Here is a 19391-nt window from a genome sequence, read left to right on the forward strand (position 1 = left end):
AGACATCTTGTCTAGCATTAACATTCTATGATTTATATATTCAAAAATATTTACTAATGCCCATTCTGTGCCAAGCACTGAACTAGATATAGAAGATCCAGCAAAAAAAAAAAAAATACAGCTGAACACTATCAAGCAATTATGCCAAAATGTAGCATTAAGCCTATGTTCAGTATTAACTACAGTATTCCTACACAAACTAAAATGCCCTCTCATCCTTTTTTATAAAGCACACAGAATTTTCAAATTCCCACAGAGCTAAATAGCGTTAGAGAAATAGTCAACTTCATAAGCGTAAATCGCACTTCCTCTAGTCAAGATTCCCGTGTTTTATATAGGAAATTATCAGTTTGAATTGTTTTCATCCAAATCATGTGCCAAATTTCTCAACGTACTGGGCTACCAGAAAAATCATGACATATTTTTTCTGTTTTTCAATGCAAAAATGTATCATGACTTTTCCAAAAATCCAATATTTACATCAAACTACTGATAGTAATTTATAGTCAACATATAATTCTTGTTCTATGTAAATTTCTAGTTTATTTTTCACTTGTCTTACCTTTTTAACACTTTCAAGTATTTATTTTTTTGGCTCACAGTATTGTATAGTTCCACACCTACGTATCTGTGTGTACAACTCACCACATTCAAAAACAAAGTTCCTACACCCCTCCCCTAGCCTTCCCTCTGATAACCACCACAGATTTTGATTTCCTGTAGTGTGTTTAGAAACCTTTTACTTTTATTTATTTACTATAGAGAGACAGAAAAAAGTTACAGAGGTCAACATACCAAAGCATTCTTCAATGGAGTGGGTGCTAGACTCAAAGCTGGGTCACAAACAAAGCAAAGCAGCTCTCTGAGTAAGCTATCTCACTGGTCCCGTGTCTCTATCTGAGTAAGCTATCTCACTGGTCCCGTGTCTCTATCTGAGTAAGCTATCTCACTGGTCCCATGTCTCTCTCTGAGTAAGCTATCTCACTGGTCCCGTGTCTCTCTCTGAGTAAGCTATCTCACTGGTCCCGTGCCTCTCTCTGAGTAAGCTATCTCACTGGTCCCATGTCTCTCTCTGAGTAAGCTATCTCACTGGTCCCGTGTCTCTCTCTGAGTAAGCTATCTCACTGGTCCCGTGCCTCTATCTGAGTAAGCTATCTCACTGGTCCCGTGTCTCTCTCTGAGTAAGCTATCTCACTGGTCCCGTGCCTCTCTCTGAGTAAGCTATCTCACTGGTCCCGTGTTTAGAAGTTTTACCCAACTGATTTTTTTTTGTCCTTCACTATTTCATAAATCCACTATTAATCTGAAAGTGAAATGTAAAAGATAATAAACATTTTCACTGCTATTTTAGGAAAATTATAAATTGGAGCTGAGGAATATGCCATGTTTTCTATAACCATTTGAATTTCCAGCTATACACCCTTTAATAGAAAACATCGAAAAGAAAAAAAAGAAAGCACCCTAAAGAAAACCAGAATTGAACAGACCCACGCAACTTCCATTAGTTGAACAGCTTATATTAAATGAATTGTACATTATATGGAAAGACGAAACTTTTCTATACATCTTTTACCACACAGGGACCTGACCTGATTAAGGGGAGCAATGTGTCCAGATCTCCCTAAGTCATCAGTTCTACATTATCATGTGCTTCAATTCTAATGAATAAAACATCAGCTGAGGGTTTCTGGGAAAATCATTTCCTGCTTCTTCCATTCTCCCGCCTGAAATGTAGGCATAAGACTGGAGCTAGAGCAGACCTCCTACAACTCTAAGATTAAAAGCATGAGGACAAACACCACATGCTAAGCATGCAGTTTAAGAAAGGAAGCCTGAGACAGATGCTGTTTTGTTGATCTTATACTACACTAGCTTCCAAACATTTTGTTGAGAAAGGAGAAGTATAAATTCCTCTTTGATTAAGTTACTGTAGTTAAGGACAGTCCTGATTTATATACTCTGCATTCCTTACAAAGACCAGGCTACTTAGTAGAGCACGTAAGCCCTTTTACAACCAAGTTCACTAATGCAAACTCACTTCACACCAATCTGTCCCACATTTTCCATTCCAGCAAATGTCAGAACAGTGCAAATGATGAATTGTTTTGCATATCTCCACCTACATTCCCCTCTCTCTCTCTCTCTCTCTCTCTCTCTTTCTCTCTCTCTGTCTCTGTCTCTCTCTCTCTCATATCCCTGTATGTCTTCACCAACTTAATGCTTCCTTAACACTCCATACTTCTTACTTATGGCTGAGCTAGGTATTCTACCTCCTGGTTCTTATATCACCTCATGCACCAGTCTGCACAGTGACTATACTGTAGTTAAATGCTTAACAATCTGCCTTCCCAAGTACCAATCTGTCAAGAAGAGAAACATGGTTTGAGCTCTCTTGAAATTCACAAATCTGGTTTAGCACTTGGCCAGCTGGGGATGTTCATTCAATGTTTAGCAAATGAGCCTGGAGGTGATACACCCAACTTATGTGCAAACATGACCATGTGTGAGAATTCTAGTTGGAGCACCTGATCCATACTACATGGGGGAAACTTTACAAGCGGTGAAGCAGGACTGCAGGTATCTCTCCTTCTTTCTTTTTCCCCCTTTGTCTCCTCTTCTCCTATCAATGTCTACATGTCCTATCAAATAAATAAATAGGAAAAATAGCCACCCATAGCAGGAGAGATATATGCAAGCTCCAGTGATACCCTGGCAGCATAAAAATAATAACAACATTACTGACACAGCAAAAGAAACCACCACCCAAACAAAGAGACCCCTCAAAGAATGGAAGGTTCTTACATGCCATACATCAGATAAGAAGCTAATGACCAAAATATATAAAGAACTCACCAAACTTATCAATAAGAAAGCAAATGACCCAATTCAAAAGTGGGGAGAAGATATGTACAGAATATTCACTACAGAAGGCCAACAGAGATATGAAAAATTGCTCCAAGTCACTGATTATCAGAGAAATGCTAATAAAGACAACAATGAGATACTAACTCACCCCTATAAGAATGTCATACATCAGAAACAACAGCTGCGACAAATGCTGGAGAAGTTATGGGGTCAAAGGAACCCTCCAGCATTGCTGGTGGGAATGCAAATTGGTCCAACACCTGTGGAGAGCAGTCTGGAAAACCCTCACAGGCTAGAAATGAACCTTCCTTATGAGCCAGTAATTCGTCTCCTAGGGATATATCCTATGGAACCCAACACACCCATCCAAAAAGATGTATGTACACCCTATGTTCAAAGCAGCACAATTCACAATAGCCCAAACCTGGAAAAAACTAAAGTGTTCAACAACAGATGAGTGGTTGAGAAAGTTGTAGTATACATACACAATGGAATACTATTCAGTTATTAAAGAATAATGCCCACCTTCTCCGACCCATCTTAGATGGAGCTACAAGGAATTATGATGAGAGAGATAAGTCAGAAAGAAAAAGACAAGTATTGAATGATCCTACTTATAAACAGAAGTTGAGAAAGAACAGAAAAGGAAAGACAAAGCAGAATTTGACTGAGTTTGGAGTAATACAGTAAAGTAAAAAATTCTGGGGGGGGTGGATTTTTCAGCTCCACTATTGGGGGTTATAAACCACTATTTAATCAATATGACAGGAGAAAAATATATTGACTGTCTCAAGCTTTTTAATGCATAGATTTCAGTTCTGAATGAATATATATATATTCATTCCTTCAATCTAAACTATTAAGCTTTCAAATGAGTAAACTGATTGAATTTTAACACTGGGCTTAATTTGTTAATGCATTTCTAGTAATAAATTTTTTCTTGAAATATTCAATCATCTATAATCTTAGAAAAAGGAGACCAGAAGCAACCGGTCCCGTCAGTATATAAGATAAGAGTTATTTGTGAGGCAAATGTGATAACCACTACACTACGGAAACTTGTGATAAGAGTTATTTGTAAATAGTATTAAATGACATAAATCATGGTTAGGTCTTATATAGTACAGTAAATCCTAACCATGGTATTTTCAAAGTAAACCAAGTTCCCAAATAATTTGGTTATAATAATAATCTACTGCCTTCTTAAATTCTAAGACAGCAAGGAACCTTCTTCTTTCTCTATAAACCTGTATTTCTCCAGTCCCGAACCTCTGGGGCTTTGCTTGTTTCCTTCCTGCTTCTCTTGATCCATCCCATTTGTACTGCATCTGCTGATCGCAACCAAATCAATGCAACCAGTGCCACCTTGACAAGTTTCACTTCAGACTGTGTCCAGAGACACCAGTCCTGGGATGTCAACCCTTCAGCTCTTTTATTTGGGTGAGACCTTTCTTAGCTCATAGAGCTCTTTAACTCCATTTCGGTTAGCGTACTTTCTAACAAAGTTACAGAACCTAGACACAGACCAGGGCACATGTGTACATATGCTCATAAGTTAGGGGAAAATATATACCTTAAAGTAAAAATATATACCTTTAAGTGAAAGTGTTTAAAGGTCTACTGTGACTCAATAAGTGCAGCAAGCAAGTAGAAAGATCTAAAAAAAAAGATACCATAAAGTACTTAATCAAATAGTTTCTACTTAGATCTAGATACCCTCCTCACCCACTTCCTATTTCACTTCCCTCAAGCACTCTAAGCCTAACCCTGTCAGATAAAGTAAGGACTACAAAAGCTGTATAAGGGCAAGCTACTGGCACACCTTAACAATGGCCCTTTTGGTCACTATCAGACCACCCCATCATCCATGGCCCTAGTCAGGGAATCCTGGGATTCCCACATAAATATGATGGACCTGGACCTCTAACAGATCCCCCTCTATACCATCTCTGGTCATCACCCATAGGAACAACACAGTGGACCATCTTGTGGGCCTCTACAGGCCCTTACCTTCAGCATGGAACAACAATGATAGCTACTGCCCCACTCACCGAAGAGAGGCTGAGTCAACACACTCTGCCACCTGAGGAAGACTGGTTCTGCAATGAATGCAGCTAGAATGTTCTTCGCTATGACCACAGACTGTGAGCTCAGACCTACAGGGAGGCAGAGGTTATACAAGCTCCTGTGCATATTATATGAATAAACATAGGTCCTAGGTCAGATCGATGGGGTTTACAGTTAGTAATATGTATATACTTTTCCCATATTGGTGAGCTACTCTCTGCCCAGATCCAGCCTTCTAGCCGTTCCCAACTCTGACACCATCTTCCCAGACTATATTTTTAGTCCACATGCATGTTATCTGTGGGGCTCAGGCAACTTACTAAAGTCATGGGCCCTTCAGAAAATACCGAAAATAGACTTCCTAGCTTCTTCCAACATTACCTCATCTGCTATGCACTTAACTTTTAGGTTCCTGATTATTAAACAATTTGTTCTGCTTTATATCTTAGTGCTTGTCAGCCACCAAGTTGCAGATGCTACCATTGTCGGGTTAGCTTCGCAGGCAGGAGAGACGACCAGGGACTCATGGCTGAGTGGTATGCAGTTCAGTCTTTATTCATGTGGAACGCAGTGCAATCTAAGCTATCTCTAATCACAATCCTGTTCTTATATATCCTGAGGCAGAAGAGTCAGGTCCGAAGAGGATGTATGTAGGATAGGGGGTGGGGAGAAGCGTGCAAAACAGCAAGGATTAAACCAATGCCCTGGAGGCAGGGCGGTGCTTAGTTAACAGTGGTTATGTAAACAGAATACAGTGTTAAGCAGGGGGGATTAAACCAATGAAACAGAAGGGGTCTTTGAAGCAGAATTTAGAAGCATACCAACAACCATGATGCTGGATGTGAGGACGATCTGTCTGCGAGATCTGTCACCCCAACCCTGCCACCAGGGTTGATTCTGCTGATCTGGCTGGCTAGGCAGGTGTCCCCTTCCTCCCTCACCGCTCCATGTGCATCCCTCCCGAAGCTGCACACTTGGTTGAAGAGGACGGTCTTCCCCGAATAGAGACGGACCGGTCTTTGGTCGAGGGTATACGAGTAGCTGCGCTTCCCTGCTAGAACCTCCAAACAAGTTCTCAAGGTCCAACAACCATGATGCCAACCTGACCTCCCTGGGCAGACAACTTCACCAATGTGTCCTGCAACTCCACCTCCCCAGAGCCCTACTAGACTAGGAAAAGATAGAAACAGTCTGGTAGTATGGATCGACCTGTCAATGTCCAGCAGAGAAGCAATTATAGAAGCCAGACCTCCCACCTTCTGCAACCCCCATAAAGATCTTTAGTCCATAACTCCCAGAGAGATACAGACTAGGGACCCTTCCAGTGGAGGGGATGGGATATGAAACTCTGGTGGTGAGAAAACTATATAGAACTGTACCCCTCTCATCCCATAATCTTGTCGATCATTATTAAATCACTAATAAAATTTTTAAAAGTATATTGAACTAATTACTAGTTATGTAAAACAACACTGTTATTTTTAATTAGAAAAAAAAAAATACAGAGAAGACAAAAATAATGGTTATACAAACAGACACTCATGCTTGAGGCTCTGAGTGAGGCCCCAGGTTCAATCCATTGCACCACCATAAGCTAGAGCTGTATAGTACTCGAGAAAAAAAAAAAGTAAGAAAGAAAAATTTACAATACAGATTAAATTGCCTTTTAATGCAAATAATTTTTTTTCACCCAGAATTGTATCTGGAAGTTAGAAAATTTGAGTATTTTCCATTGACACTAGCTGTTTCTATAATCATTTCTGGTTGACAGCTATACATTCTTTACAATATAGATAACCCCTATAAAGTTATCCTGCTTAGCCTTGAAAAAAAGCAGTGTTCCTTCTGGTGGGAAGTCAGGAAAGAAACCTTAACAGAACATCAGTAAAAATAATTTATTCCAAGAACACCTGTGGGGTCCCAGAAACTTCAAGAGACAGGAAGAATCTTCTCTTGGAATCTGCTGAAGGAATGTGGCCCTGCTGACACCTTTACTTCAGGCTTTTGGTTTCCAAGGCAGTAATATTCTATTGTTTCAAGCCACCCACTTTATGGTAATTTGTTATAGGCAATCCTAGGAAATTGTAACAAACTATAATAATAAATGGCATGCATTTCTCAAAAAAAAATTAATTATGCATTTTACCTAGACTCATCAAAAGTAAGGTAAAGGAACAAAAATCCCTTCATACCTGTCACATTGTTGCATTATGGAAATTTCTTTGATTATTTCCTGAAGATCAGATTCAACTGGTACTTGTTTAATTGCCACAACTTGACCAGATTCCTTATGAATAGCTTTAAATACACTTCCATAAGACCTAAAAGAAACCAAGTAATTTTTTTTTTACTTTCAAGTTATAATTAAAGAAATCGGTCTATTATGAGTTTTCGTGCAGTCTTTTCTAATTAACACACTATTTAATGGAAATGATTCAAAATAAACAAAGTGGATTCTATTTTGGTTTCGTTGTTTCAATTATACATTCTAAAATCTATCAAAATCATTAGTAAATATATAAAGACTTGCTATTGTTATGGATAAAAGAAACAGACTTACAGTTTGTCAACTCAAACAAATGCAGCATTAGGAAGATATAAATGGAAATTAAAGGAGTGAAATGTAGATTTAAAACAGCTAAAGTTTCAAGTTAAGATAAAAGGCTGGTTATTTTAATCAAACTTAACCCCATAATACTAACAAAACCACATCCCTGTTCACATGATTTAGGAGCAACTTATCCAAGTTAAGTAATAAATTATTTTTACTGGTGTTCTGTTACGGTTTCTTTGCTGACTTCCCACTGGGGACCACATGACAACAGTTAGAAAGGCAGACAATTCAGCTATCTGGTCCCTCTTGAGTTATAGACTTAATGTCTCTTCAAATTCTTCTTTCACTATCTTCTCTTCTTTAATACTAAGTGACACACTCATAACTCAATGAATGGTAATGGCTACTTGCCCAATTCTTAAAACTTTGACAATTAAATATTCATGTGCTTTCTTTTTAAGTAAAAACAAGGTAAAAAAAATTACTACCATTTTCTAAGCTCTTACTTAAAGCTGGTTATTATACTTGGTGTTTTGCATGTATTATCAAATTCTACACCCTCTCAATTATAAAGCAAAATAGTAACATCATTTTAAAAGATGAGGAAATAGAGATTTTGGAACCAGTAACCAGCAAGATCAGAATTTATATACAGTCTGATGCCAAAGAACTTCTCTACAGTAAAGAAAAAAGGGCAATGCAATTTTTATAGTATTTGGAAGTTCTGAAGAATCATTTTCAAATTTACACTCTTTCAAAGAAGTGGAAAATGAATCACAAAGCAGCAACTTTAACAAGAATTTTATCCTATCCACCCTGTTTCTATGGACTTTTGGAAATAATTTAATACCAAAGTGTGAACACTGGGAGCACATACACACACCCACACATACACGCACACACACATGCATGCACACACCTAAAGAACATGTATGAGAATGAATTCCAAGATTATCAGGGAGAAAAGAATTTATTGGTATGGATGCAATCCCAGAAATTCCAGACTCGGTATGTTAGCTCATAGCTGGAAGTGTCCTAACAGTTTGCTCAGCAAGTTAACAGAAACCTGACTCAACAGTGACCTATATTAAGCGAAATGCCAGTGATTCTCAGTAAACAGTAAAGGAAGGAGAACAAAGGCATACGTAAAGGGAACACTGGAAGAGAATATTATGTGTCATGCCCATCCCTAGCAGTGTTCACTGAAAAAAAGGATACTCTCCTTTCTTCTTTTTTCTTTTTTTTATTGTTGTTGTTATTATTGATGTCTTTGTTGTTGGATAGGACAGAGAGAAATGGAGAGAGGAAGGGAAGACAGAGATGGGGAGAGAAAGATAGACACCTGCAGACCTGCTTCACCACTTGTGAGGCGACTCCCCTGCAGGTGGGGAACCAGGGACTCAAACTAGGATCCTTACACTGGTCCTTGCACTTTGCACCACCTGCACTTAACCCGCTGTGCTACCGCCCGGCTCCCAGATACTCTCCTTTTAATGGCATCAGTGAAAACATTTCATCACAAATCAGAGCTGAAAAAATGTCAACTCAGAAGTGGACTGTAGGAGCCGGGTGGTGGCGCACCTGGTTGAGAGCACATGTTACAGTGCTCAAGGACCCAGGTTTGAACCCCTGGTCCCCCACCTGCAGGGGGAAAGCTTTGCGAGTGGTGAAGCAGGCCTGCAGGTGTCTCTGCCTCTCTCCCTATCTTCTCCTTCCCTCTCCATTTCTGACTGTATCTATCCAATAAATAAAGATAATAAAAAATTAATTAAAAAAAAAGAAGTGGACTCTAAATTTAATAGACAATAGAATTCATTAGAAAGAGAATGTGGTCCAGTGAGATAGCTCAGTGGCAGAATATGGGACCTACATGCCAGAGACTCCCAGATTCAACCCCCAGTAACACATATGCCAGAGCTAAACAGAGTTCTTTCTTCTCTCTCTCTCTCTCTGTCTCTGTCTCTCTCTCTTCATATTCTTTTACAAAAATGAATATTTCTGTTAAAAATAAAGATAAAGGAAGTATCAAAATCTCCTGAGACAAGATGACTGTAGTGACCACAATGAATAACAAAGACTGCATGCATTTTTCTACTGGTTTTGATATTAAAGTTATGCTGACTTCATAAATAAAGCTACAATTATTAGTGTTTAGAAATATCTACAGAATTTGACAAGTATGTTTTTAGTAGTAAATAAAGATAAAATTTATCATCTAGAGTCAGCGGCATACCAGGTATAGTGCACATGCTAACATACACAATGGTACTGGGTTTAAGCCCCCATCCTCACCTGCACTAACAAAGTTTCAAAGGTGTAGAATAATGCTGCAGGTATTTCTTCTTCTCTCTCTTTCTCCTGTCTCTCTGTCTCTGTCTCCCTCTCTCTCTCTATATATATATATCTTACCTTTGAACAAGTATACAATTCAGCGGCATTCTGTGCCTTTATAATATTGTACAACTATTCTAGTTCCAAAACATCTGGAATTTGTTTCTGGGTTACTCAGGATACTTCATATAGATGGCATCATACAACCAATGACTTTTAACTAGCTTTCTTCGATGAACATAGTTTTACCAAGGTTCATCCATATTATATCCATATATATATATATATATATATATATATTAACATATATTTACATATAATATGCTGTGTTTATCCACTCATCAGATTCCACAACTAGGTACTATAAATACTACTGCTTATAAGCTGCCATCTTTTTAATTAATAAATAGATATTCAATCTCATATCTATCTTCTCTTTTATAAATTGATCTATTTAAAATTTAAATTCTGAAGTATAATTCACATAAATGATACTTTGCTAGAAAATCATGTACATGTACTTTTAGATTTCCTTTTTTTTAAGTTATTTATTTATTGGACAGAGACAGAGAGAAAGAGAAAAGGAAGGGGGAGGTAGGGGGAGAGAAAGAGGGACCTGTAGCGCTGCTTCGCCACTTGTGAAGCTTCGCCCCTGCAGGAGGAGACCAGCAGTTTACAGCCTTGTCCTTGTGCACTGCAGCCTGTGCGTTCAACTGGGTACACCACCTCTGGGCTCATACTTTTAGATTTTTTGAATGAATTGTCAATGTGCAGCACATACACTAATTTAGCTTAACTCTTCAAGTCGTTTTTCATTAAAGGTTAAATCTTTCATTTCAAATCTCTATTTTCCTTTAGCTATTTGTACTTTTTTGTTTTCCACTTTATTAACTTCTATTTTCTTTTTGTTTAAGGTCTTTGGCTTTTTTTTTAATGTTTATTGACTTTTTTTTTTTTTTAGTTAATAGAACAGAGAGAAACTAAGAGGGGAGAAGGAGATAGGGTGAGAGAAAGGGAAGCATCTGCAGCACCACTTCACTGTGTGTGAAGCTTACCCCGAAGGGGAAGACCAGGGCTTGAACTCAAGTCCTTGTGCATGACAATGTGTGCACTAAGGCAGGTGCACCACCACCTAGCTTTCAGTTTTCCCTTCATTAATTCTTCCTAGTTCCTTTCGACAAGTTCTAATGTTTTTGAAAAACAACTTTGAACTAGTTTATGTGAAAAAGTAGTTGATTACTCCTTCAAAGCCAAGCAGCAAGTAGCTGGGTAGTGTAAGTCTTAGTGGAGGTCTACTCACAGCCTTGAATATGTCCTGTCAGCTCTCACTCGCCTTAAAATTTCTGTGGACAGTCCTTCGGATGACTCTCTGCTTTTTCTCTAAATGCTTTCAATATTCTGTGTTTGATCTATGCCATTTTAATTATTATGTGCTTTTGTGAAGTTAGCTGGTAAGTATTTTTTTCCTGAAAACTCATCAAGTTTCCTGGATCTGACATTCTGTCTCCTCCTTCAAATTGGGGAAAGTCTTGGTTAATATGTCTTCAAATAAAATGTCTGTCCCTCTCTCTCCTTTTGGCATCCCAGTGTGAAATGATGTGAAAATCACACCTTTGATAGTGTCCCACAGCTCTCTAATTTTCTCTTTTTGTTTTACTTTTGTAGGTGTTGCTTTTGGATGGCTTCCTCTAGCCTTTCCCTCCTGCTCTTCCTCCTGCTCACCATTTAACCTACAATTTCAGTTTTTCTTGTATTTTGTCATTAACTGGGTATTTTGGTTTGTTTGTTGCCTCCAGGGTTATTACTGGGGCTCAGTGCCTGCACAATGAATTCACTGCTTCTAGAGGCTACTTTTTTCCCTTTCGTTGCCATTGTTGTTTTATCATTGTTGTGGTTATTGTGGTTATTATTTTTACTGATGTCATTGTTGTTGGATAGGACAGAGAAATGGAGAGAGGAAAGAAGACAGAGAGGAGGAGAGAAAGACACCTGTAGACCTACTTCACTGCTTGTGAAGTGAGCCCCCTGCAGGTGGAGAGCCGGGGGCTCAAACCAGGATCCTTATGCCAGTCTTTATGCTTCATGCCATGTGTGCTTAACCCGCTGCGCTACTGCCCGACCCCCATTAACTGTATTCTTTACTCCTGTGATTTGTTATGACTTCTCTCATCCTTTCCCTGGCTTTGTTGATGTTTTTTTCCCACAGAGCTTTTCATTTCAGTGCACATCCTTAGGAGTGGAGCTTTCACGTCTTTTTAAAGGAATTTATACAACTCTGTTGAACTAGGTTTTTTCTTCACGCTGTTGTCTTGATCCACCATTACAGGTGATTTCCTACATGTTCCTACTGTGTGATTCTCTATGAGGTCCAGTCCTGGGGTCTGTGTTCGAGCAGGTCTGGGTAGTGGCAAGGGGTTCCCAGTCACAAGTGTCTGGCTGCAACTATAGCAGGGATGTTCTGCCATTCCTGAAGTCTGAGACTGGTGGGAGAGTAGGCTTTACGCTGGGTAAATGGGGTCTTTCTCCTGGCTCTGCCTCCATAGTCAGTCACTACAGAAACTGAGTTCCAATATGGTTGTTCTCAAGCTGCCCTACAGCTCCCAAAATGGTTTACTGTTTCTGTGCCTTCCCCCCAGCTCCTTCCACTGCTATAAATTTGTGGGCACAAAGTTAAAATAGGACAGGGGGTATCAGGATTTTGATTCAGTCTGCCCCCTGCTCACCAGATTAAAGTTCTATATATCTATGTTTCTTATCATTGTGGTTTATTCTGTATCAAAGCAGTGTGCCATGGGGCTGGGCCATGGGGCAGCAGGGAGCAAATAGGCCCATGAGCCGCGGGTGCAGTACTGGCAGGTAGGAAATGGTGTGGTGTGGAGGGCACCAGAGGGTGGCAGGGAGCAAAGGACCTGTGCAAGCTCCAGGGCACTGGGCAGCTTCAACCGTAGAGGAGGCAAATGAGGTTTAGGGAGATGAGCAGAGCAGACTGGTGTGGAGGGGCTCCAACATCTGAGTTGTTCATTATTATCTGTCGTAGAAGTTTGTCTGTGATCCAAGCCCTTGGATCGAATCCTTTTTCGTTTGTGTTGTGATACTGCTGTTTTCCTGTGGTGGTGAAGGGAGGTAGGTTTGACTAGTCTTCCACCACCTTATAGGTCCTCCAGCTTTCAAGTTTCTGAGGAACCACCAGACGTCTTCATACTGGCTGCACCAACTTACATTAACAGTGCACAAGGCACAAGGACAGTCCTTCCACATCCTCACCAACACCTGTTAGCAGTCTTTTGGATACTAGTTATCTTTTCAGGTGTGACATGGCACTTCACTGAGGCTTTGATTTTTATTTCCCTGATGACTAATGATATGAAGCATCTTTTTATGTCCCTCTTGGCCATATGTGTGCCTGTTTTTTTTTGGGGGGGGAAGGTCTACTCTGATCCTATATTCATGACTGATCTGATCCCAGGGATTTTTCTATTGAGTTGTAAGAGTTTTTACATGCTGTAGATGTAAATCCCTCCATAAATACATGGTTTGCAAATAGTTCCCCAACCCAGGTTATCTTTTTATTTTTATCTTTTTATTTTCTTTTATTTTGTTGATTTCCTTTGCTGTGTAGGAAGTTTTCAGTTGGAAGTAGTCCTGTTTATTTATGTTTGCTTTTGTGCCTTTTTTTTTTTTTGTATCACATACAAAAATCACCACCAAGATTCACATCAAGGAAATTACTACTTGTGTTCCCTTTTGGGGGTTATATGACCTCAATTCATAAGTTCAAGTCTTGAATTCATAGTTACAACATTCTGTGTACAATGCATGACACTGGTCCAGTTTGATCCATTTGCATGTGGTTGTTCTGTCTGTCCAAAATTTATAGAAGAAACTGCCATTTCCCCATTGCATACTGCTGGCTCCTCTGTCATAAAATTACTGACCATCCATGGACTTGTTTCTGGGCCCTCCATGTTGCTCCAATTATCTGTGTCTGCCTTTATGTTAACATTACACTGCTTTGATTACTATAGCCTTGTTGTACAGCTTTATATTAGCAAGTATGATGCCTTTAGTTTTGTTCCTTTTTAATATTATTTATTTCATTCTTTAGTTACTTATTTTTTTTAATTTCTTTATTGGGGAATTAATGTTTTGCATTCAACAGTAAATACAATAGTTTGTACATGCATAACATTTCTCAGTTTTCCATATAACAATACAACCCTCACTATGTCCTCTGTCATCCTTTTTGGACCTATATTCTCCCCCCACCACTTAGTTACTTATTTTAATGAGAGAAAAACAGAGAGAAAGACCAGAGCACCTCTCAGCTCTGGCTTATGGTGGTACTAGGGACTGAACCTGGGATCTTGGAGCCTCAGGCATGAAAGCCTTTTACACAAGCATTATGCTGCTTCCCCAGCCCTAGTTTTGTTCTTTTTGATCAAGAATGGCTTGGCTATTTAAGGACTTTTGTGGTTACAAACAAATTTTAGTATTTTTTGTTCTGATTAACATCTCTAATAGGGAAAAAAAAAAAACTTTACTTCTGCCCTTCGTAGTACATGGTAAAGTATGTACTCTACCAGGTGAACTATTTCCCAAGAATCCAATTTAATTCTGTTTTATGCCTTTTATTATTTTGGAAATCCTGTCATACTTTGCCATTCCATTATATGGCCCTATGTGCTCAAGTGAAACAGTATTCACTACTATAATTTTGAAATCCTATTACTATTCCTCTGCCATGCATACAATTCCCCACCCCAAATACTCTAGCATATCTAATTCTCACATTTCCACAAACAAAATAAGCTTCAATATCCTGAAAGATGTTCTTATGCTCATTTACTTAAAAAGTCAACTATTTCAAATTTATTAGTAAAAATGTTACATGGAATGAGCTAACAAATTACTTAGAAATGATTTTATAGTACATTCCTTGCTTTTTTTTCCTGACATAAATAACCCACACCGCTGAGAAAAATACTAATACCACATCTAACAGAATCTATTCTTTATGAATCTATATTGTTTATTACATAATACATTATTACTATTCACTCCAAACACATGTTCCCAGGTGAGAAATTAACGTCACACAGCATTTTTACTTTTAACTGTTCTGTAACTATCTGAATGCTACCTTCATATTTTTTGTACTTACCCTTCTCCAAGTTTCTCTAAGACATCAAAAACTTCTTCTGGTTGCTTAGTCAAACTGTCCTCACTTAGCTTTTTCAGCTTACTGGAAAGAGAAAAAAATGTTAAAAAATCTTTCAGACCTAATATAATTTTTTTAATTTTACTTTTAACAAGTCATATGTTCAGAGAGTTTCAAAGTCAAATAATACAAAAAGTCAAGAAAAAAAAAACTTTCCTACTGCCTAAAAAGTAACTCAAAGAATAATAATTTTGTTAGTTTCTTATGAAACCTTTATACAAATATGAATACATATTCTGTTTGTTTGTTTTAGATAGAAACAGGGGAGGAGGAGGAGACACCACAGCACCAGAGCTTCCTTCAGTGCAGTTGAGGCTAACCTCAAACCTGGATCTCAAAGACAGGAAAGCGGCCCACTATCCAAGTGAGTTATCCACTGACCCATGAGTACATCAAATTCATATATACTTATATATTTTTTATTTCTTTCCCCTTTAACACACAAGCTACCATGTCATGCATACTTATTTTTATCAGTAGTTACATATTTTGATGTTTACTTAAACAATTTTGACATAAAGTGATCTGGCGGCCAGGCAGTGAAAGAACTAAAAACAGCAATGGGTGCTGAATAGAGTGAGTGAATTAAAATATGGAAAAGGAAAAAAAAAAAAAAGCTCAGTCTCAGGGCTGGGTGGTGGCACATTTGATTGAGCGCATATTATTATGCACGAGGATCCAGGTTCAAGGCCCCAGTCCCTATCTGAAGGAAGGAAGAAGTTTCATGAGTGGTGAAGCAGTGCTGTAGGTGTCTATCTTTCTCTCTCCCTATCTTACCCTTCAATCTGTTTCTCTCTGTCTCTATCCAATAAATAAATATTTTAAAAATCAGTCTCTTAAATTATCAAACGTTGACAACTGAGTCTTGAAAAACAATAGTGTTTCATGTTCTTGATGGATAAGCAAGCATAAGTCGTTCAAGACAACAGAGAGAACAATAACTTTAATAACAAGACCAAAAAAAAGTTATCTAACCACTGATTCTTAGGAAGTTATTAAAGTTTTCCTCAAACAATTTCATAATCTGGCTTTCTTTAAAGAAACAAATCATGTGTCCCCAAATGAATCTAGTAAACATCTAATGAAAATTCTTTATTAGTCCCCAAGTCTCAATTTTCAGTGTGGAACAACTAAATGTTGTTAATTTAATTTTGGCAAAAAGATGGTCTTTGGGATGCCTGTCAAGTGAAAATACATGATTTACTATGGTAAATAATTCATATTTCATGTTATTCTGTTTTTATTTCTTTCCCAGGTGTCTTTTCTGTTGCTGACTAAAGGTCAACATAGGTTATTTATATTCCTTGTGGCAACCATGAAACAAGTAACTCAGAAAGTGAGCTTCTCTGGCCAACTATTGATTTTCATTGATTTTTCAGTAAGATTAACATATTGAAGTTGCTTTTTCTTTTCTTTTCTAATATTTATTTATTTATTCCCTTTTGTTGCCTTTGTTGATTTATTGTTGTAGTTGTTACTGTTGTTGTCATTGCTGTTGTTGCTGGATAGGACAGAGAGAAATGGAGAGAGGCGGGGAAGACAGAGGGGGAGAAAAAGATAGACACCTGCAGACCTGCTTCACTGCCTGTGAAGCGACTCCCCTGCAGGTGGGGAGCCGGGGGCTCGAACCGGGATCCTGATGTTCTTTTCTTTTCCTTTCCTTTCTTTTTTTTGCCACTGCCAAAGCTTCACCACCCCAGACTGACTTTTGAGACATACAGACAGAGAGCAACATCACAGCACCAGACCAAAAAGAAAAAAAAAAAAGTTAGCCTGGAAACAGTGAAATCATGCATGTGCAAGATCCTAGCTTCTCAGAAAAATAAGGAGGAGATATTCTGAAGTATATTATGGCTGTTATGATAATGATGGAAACTGCTAAGTAAGATAAACCAGTCTTCCTCAGAGACTTCTTTCCAATTTTCCAAATAATCCAGATTTAATAATGGAGAACAGACACACAGAACAGCTAAACTAAGAACTGATTTTTTGTCTTACATCTCAGAAATATGGTGATAAGGGTATGGGCTTAAAAAAACATTACCAGGGGCCGGGCAGTATCGCAGCGGGTTAAGCACACTTGGCACAAAACGCAAGGACCCTCATAAGGATCCCAGTTACAGCCCACAGCTTCCCACCTGCAGGGGGTCGCTTCACAGGCAATGAAGCAGGTTAGGGGTCCGCATCCTCCTCCCGCCCCTGTCTTCCCATCCTCTCTCCATTTCTCTCTGTCCTATGCAACAACAATGACAGCAATAACAACAACAGCAATAAACAAGGGCAACAAAAGGGAAAAAATAGCCTCCAGGAGCAGTGGATTCACAGTGCAGGCACCGAGCCCCAGCGATAACTCTGGAGAAGAAAAAAAAAAATTACCAACAGAAATAACGGAAAAGAACAAATCCAAGAGGGATCAGGAGGTGGCACACCCAGTTGAATGTATATGTTACCATGTTCTAGGACTTGGGTTTGAGGCCCACCCAACCACCACCCCCACTCTTCACCTGCAAGGGGGTAAGTTTTCACAAGCAGTGAAACAGTTCTAAGGTCTCCCTCTCTCTCTCCCTCTCTCTCTCTGCCTCCCCCACCTCCCTCAATTTCTCTCTGCCCTATCAAATAAAATAGTGAGGAGAGCAGGAGGGAGGGAAAAAATGGTCAGAGGTGGAGGGGGGATTCACAGTGCTGGCACCAAACCCTAGCAGTAACCCTAGTGCCAATGAAAAAAAAATTTTTTATATTATCTTTATTTATTTATTGGATAGAGACAGCCAGAAATTGAGAGAGAAGGGGGGGAAATAGTGAGGGGGAGTGACAGAGAGACACCTGCAGCCCTGCTTCACCACTTGCAAAGCATTCCCCCTGCAGGTGGGGACTGAGAGCTCAAACCTGGGTCCTTTGTGCATTGTAACGTGCGCTCAACCAGGTGTGCCACCACCCGGCCCTGAAAAAAACATTTTTTTAATTGTTAAAAGCCAAGAGATATTTTGTAAGAATCTTTTCTCACTATATATACAAAATAAAGGTCCTAACTTACTGTGGTACTTAAGATAGCATCTATCATCTCACTTCCATTTCCTACACTGGAGCCACAATAGACTACCTTTTTTTTTTTTTTTTGACATTTTTTTCCTTCTTTTTTTTATTTATAAAATGGAAGCATTGACAAGACCATAGGAGAAGAGGGGTACAATTCCACACCATCCCCACCACCAGAACTCCTATCCAATCCCCTCCCCGATAGCTTTCTTATTCTTTATCCCTCTGTGAGTATGGACCCAGGGTCATTACGGGGTGCAGAAGGTGGAAGGTCTGGCTTCTATGGTTGCTTCCCCACTGAACATGGGCATTGGCAGGTCGATCCATATTCCCAGCCTGAGTAAACTACTTTTTAAAGCCCATAATTTTCACATAAAACATTTAAAAAAATGTTAGTAGAAAAAGCAAATATTGTATAATTATTTGTACACAGTGGAAGAAATACACAGGGGAGCACAAGCGGAGACAACATTCAAAAATATGAATAAATTAATATAGACCATCAAGTGTAGATGGTCCTCATCACTAATCTGAGAAGAGACTTAGGGCTATCTTTTTGTGATGTTTGTGCTTAACCAAGTGCTCCACCATTTGGCCCCAACAGCTATCTTTTTGTGATGAAACAATGCAGATCACACCACTAGAAATCCATTCCTCTTTAAGTGATCTTTCCTTTTTCTTTCGACCTGTTACTTAACCAGTACCTTAAAGATAAAATAATAAAAAAAAATTCTCTGGAAAGTGTGGAAAAATACTGTTGTCTCCTCTGCCACCATCCCTACTCACCCAAATATAGCAAAATAATTTCATAGTTAACTATGGTCCCACAGCACTTAGTACACCGATGTCGGGCTGAGCTTCACTGACAGGAGACAGACGACCAGGGACTCATGGTTGAGCTGTACGCAGTATCTCTGTATTCATGCAGGACGCAGACCGAGTTACTGTACCTTTCATTATGTATACTGTATCACCTCATCACTTGAACTAAGATGGGAATTCTATGAAGATATGAATTAGGGAGTCAGGTGGTAGCGCAGTAGGTTAAGCGCACGTGGTGAAAAGCCCAAGGACCGACGTAAGGATCCCGCTTCCAGCCTCCGGCTCCCCACCTGCAGGAAGGTCACTTCACAGGCAGTAAAGCAAGTCTGCAGGTGTCTATCTTTCTCTCCCCCTCTCTGTCTTCCTGTCCTCTCTCGATATCTCTGTCTTATCCAACAACATCAATGGCAACAGTAACAATAACGATAATGACAAGCAACAAAAGGGAAAATAAATAAATATTTTTAAAAGATATGAATTATACCCTATCTAGTAAGT

The 19391-nt window shown here is 39.0% G+C and overlaps 1 protein-coding gene across 1 annotated transcript in view; it reads right to left on the bottom strand.

The window, feature by feature from the left end:
* The window catches only part of STK3 (serine/threonine kinase 3), a 267643-nt gene that overhangs the window by 230863 nt on the left and 17389 nt on the right, over positions 1-19391 (bottom strand). The window contains exons 2-3 of the mRNA XM_007532351.3: positions 14979-15059; positions 7125-7253 (exon numbers count right to left, since the gene is read on the bottom strand). Coding sequence (XP_007532413.1) covers positions 7125-7253; positions 14979-15059 — 210 coding nt within the window. The remainder of the gene's footprint in view (positions 1-7124; positions 7254-14978; positions 15060-19391) is intronic.

The sequence above is a fragment of the Erinaceus europaeus genome, chromosome 8 (assembly GCF_950295315.1).
Source record: "Erinaceus europaeus chromosome 8, mEriEur2.1, whole genome shotgun sequence".
NCBI classification, from domain to species: Eukaryota; Metazoa; Chordata; class Mammalia; order Eulipotyphla; family Erinaceidae; genus Erinaceus; species Erinaceus europaeus.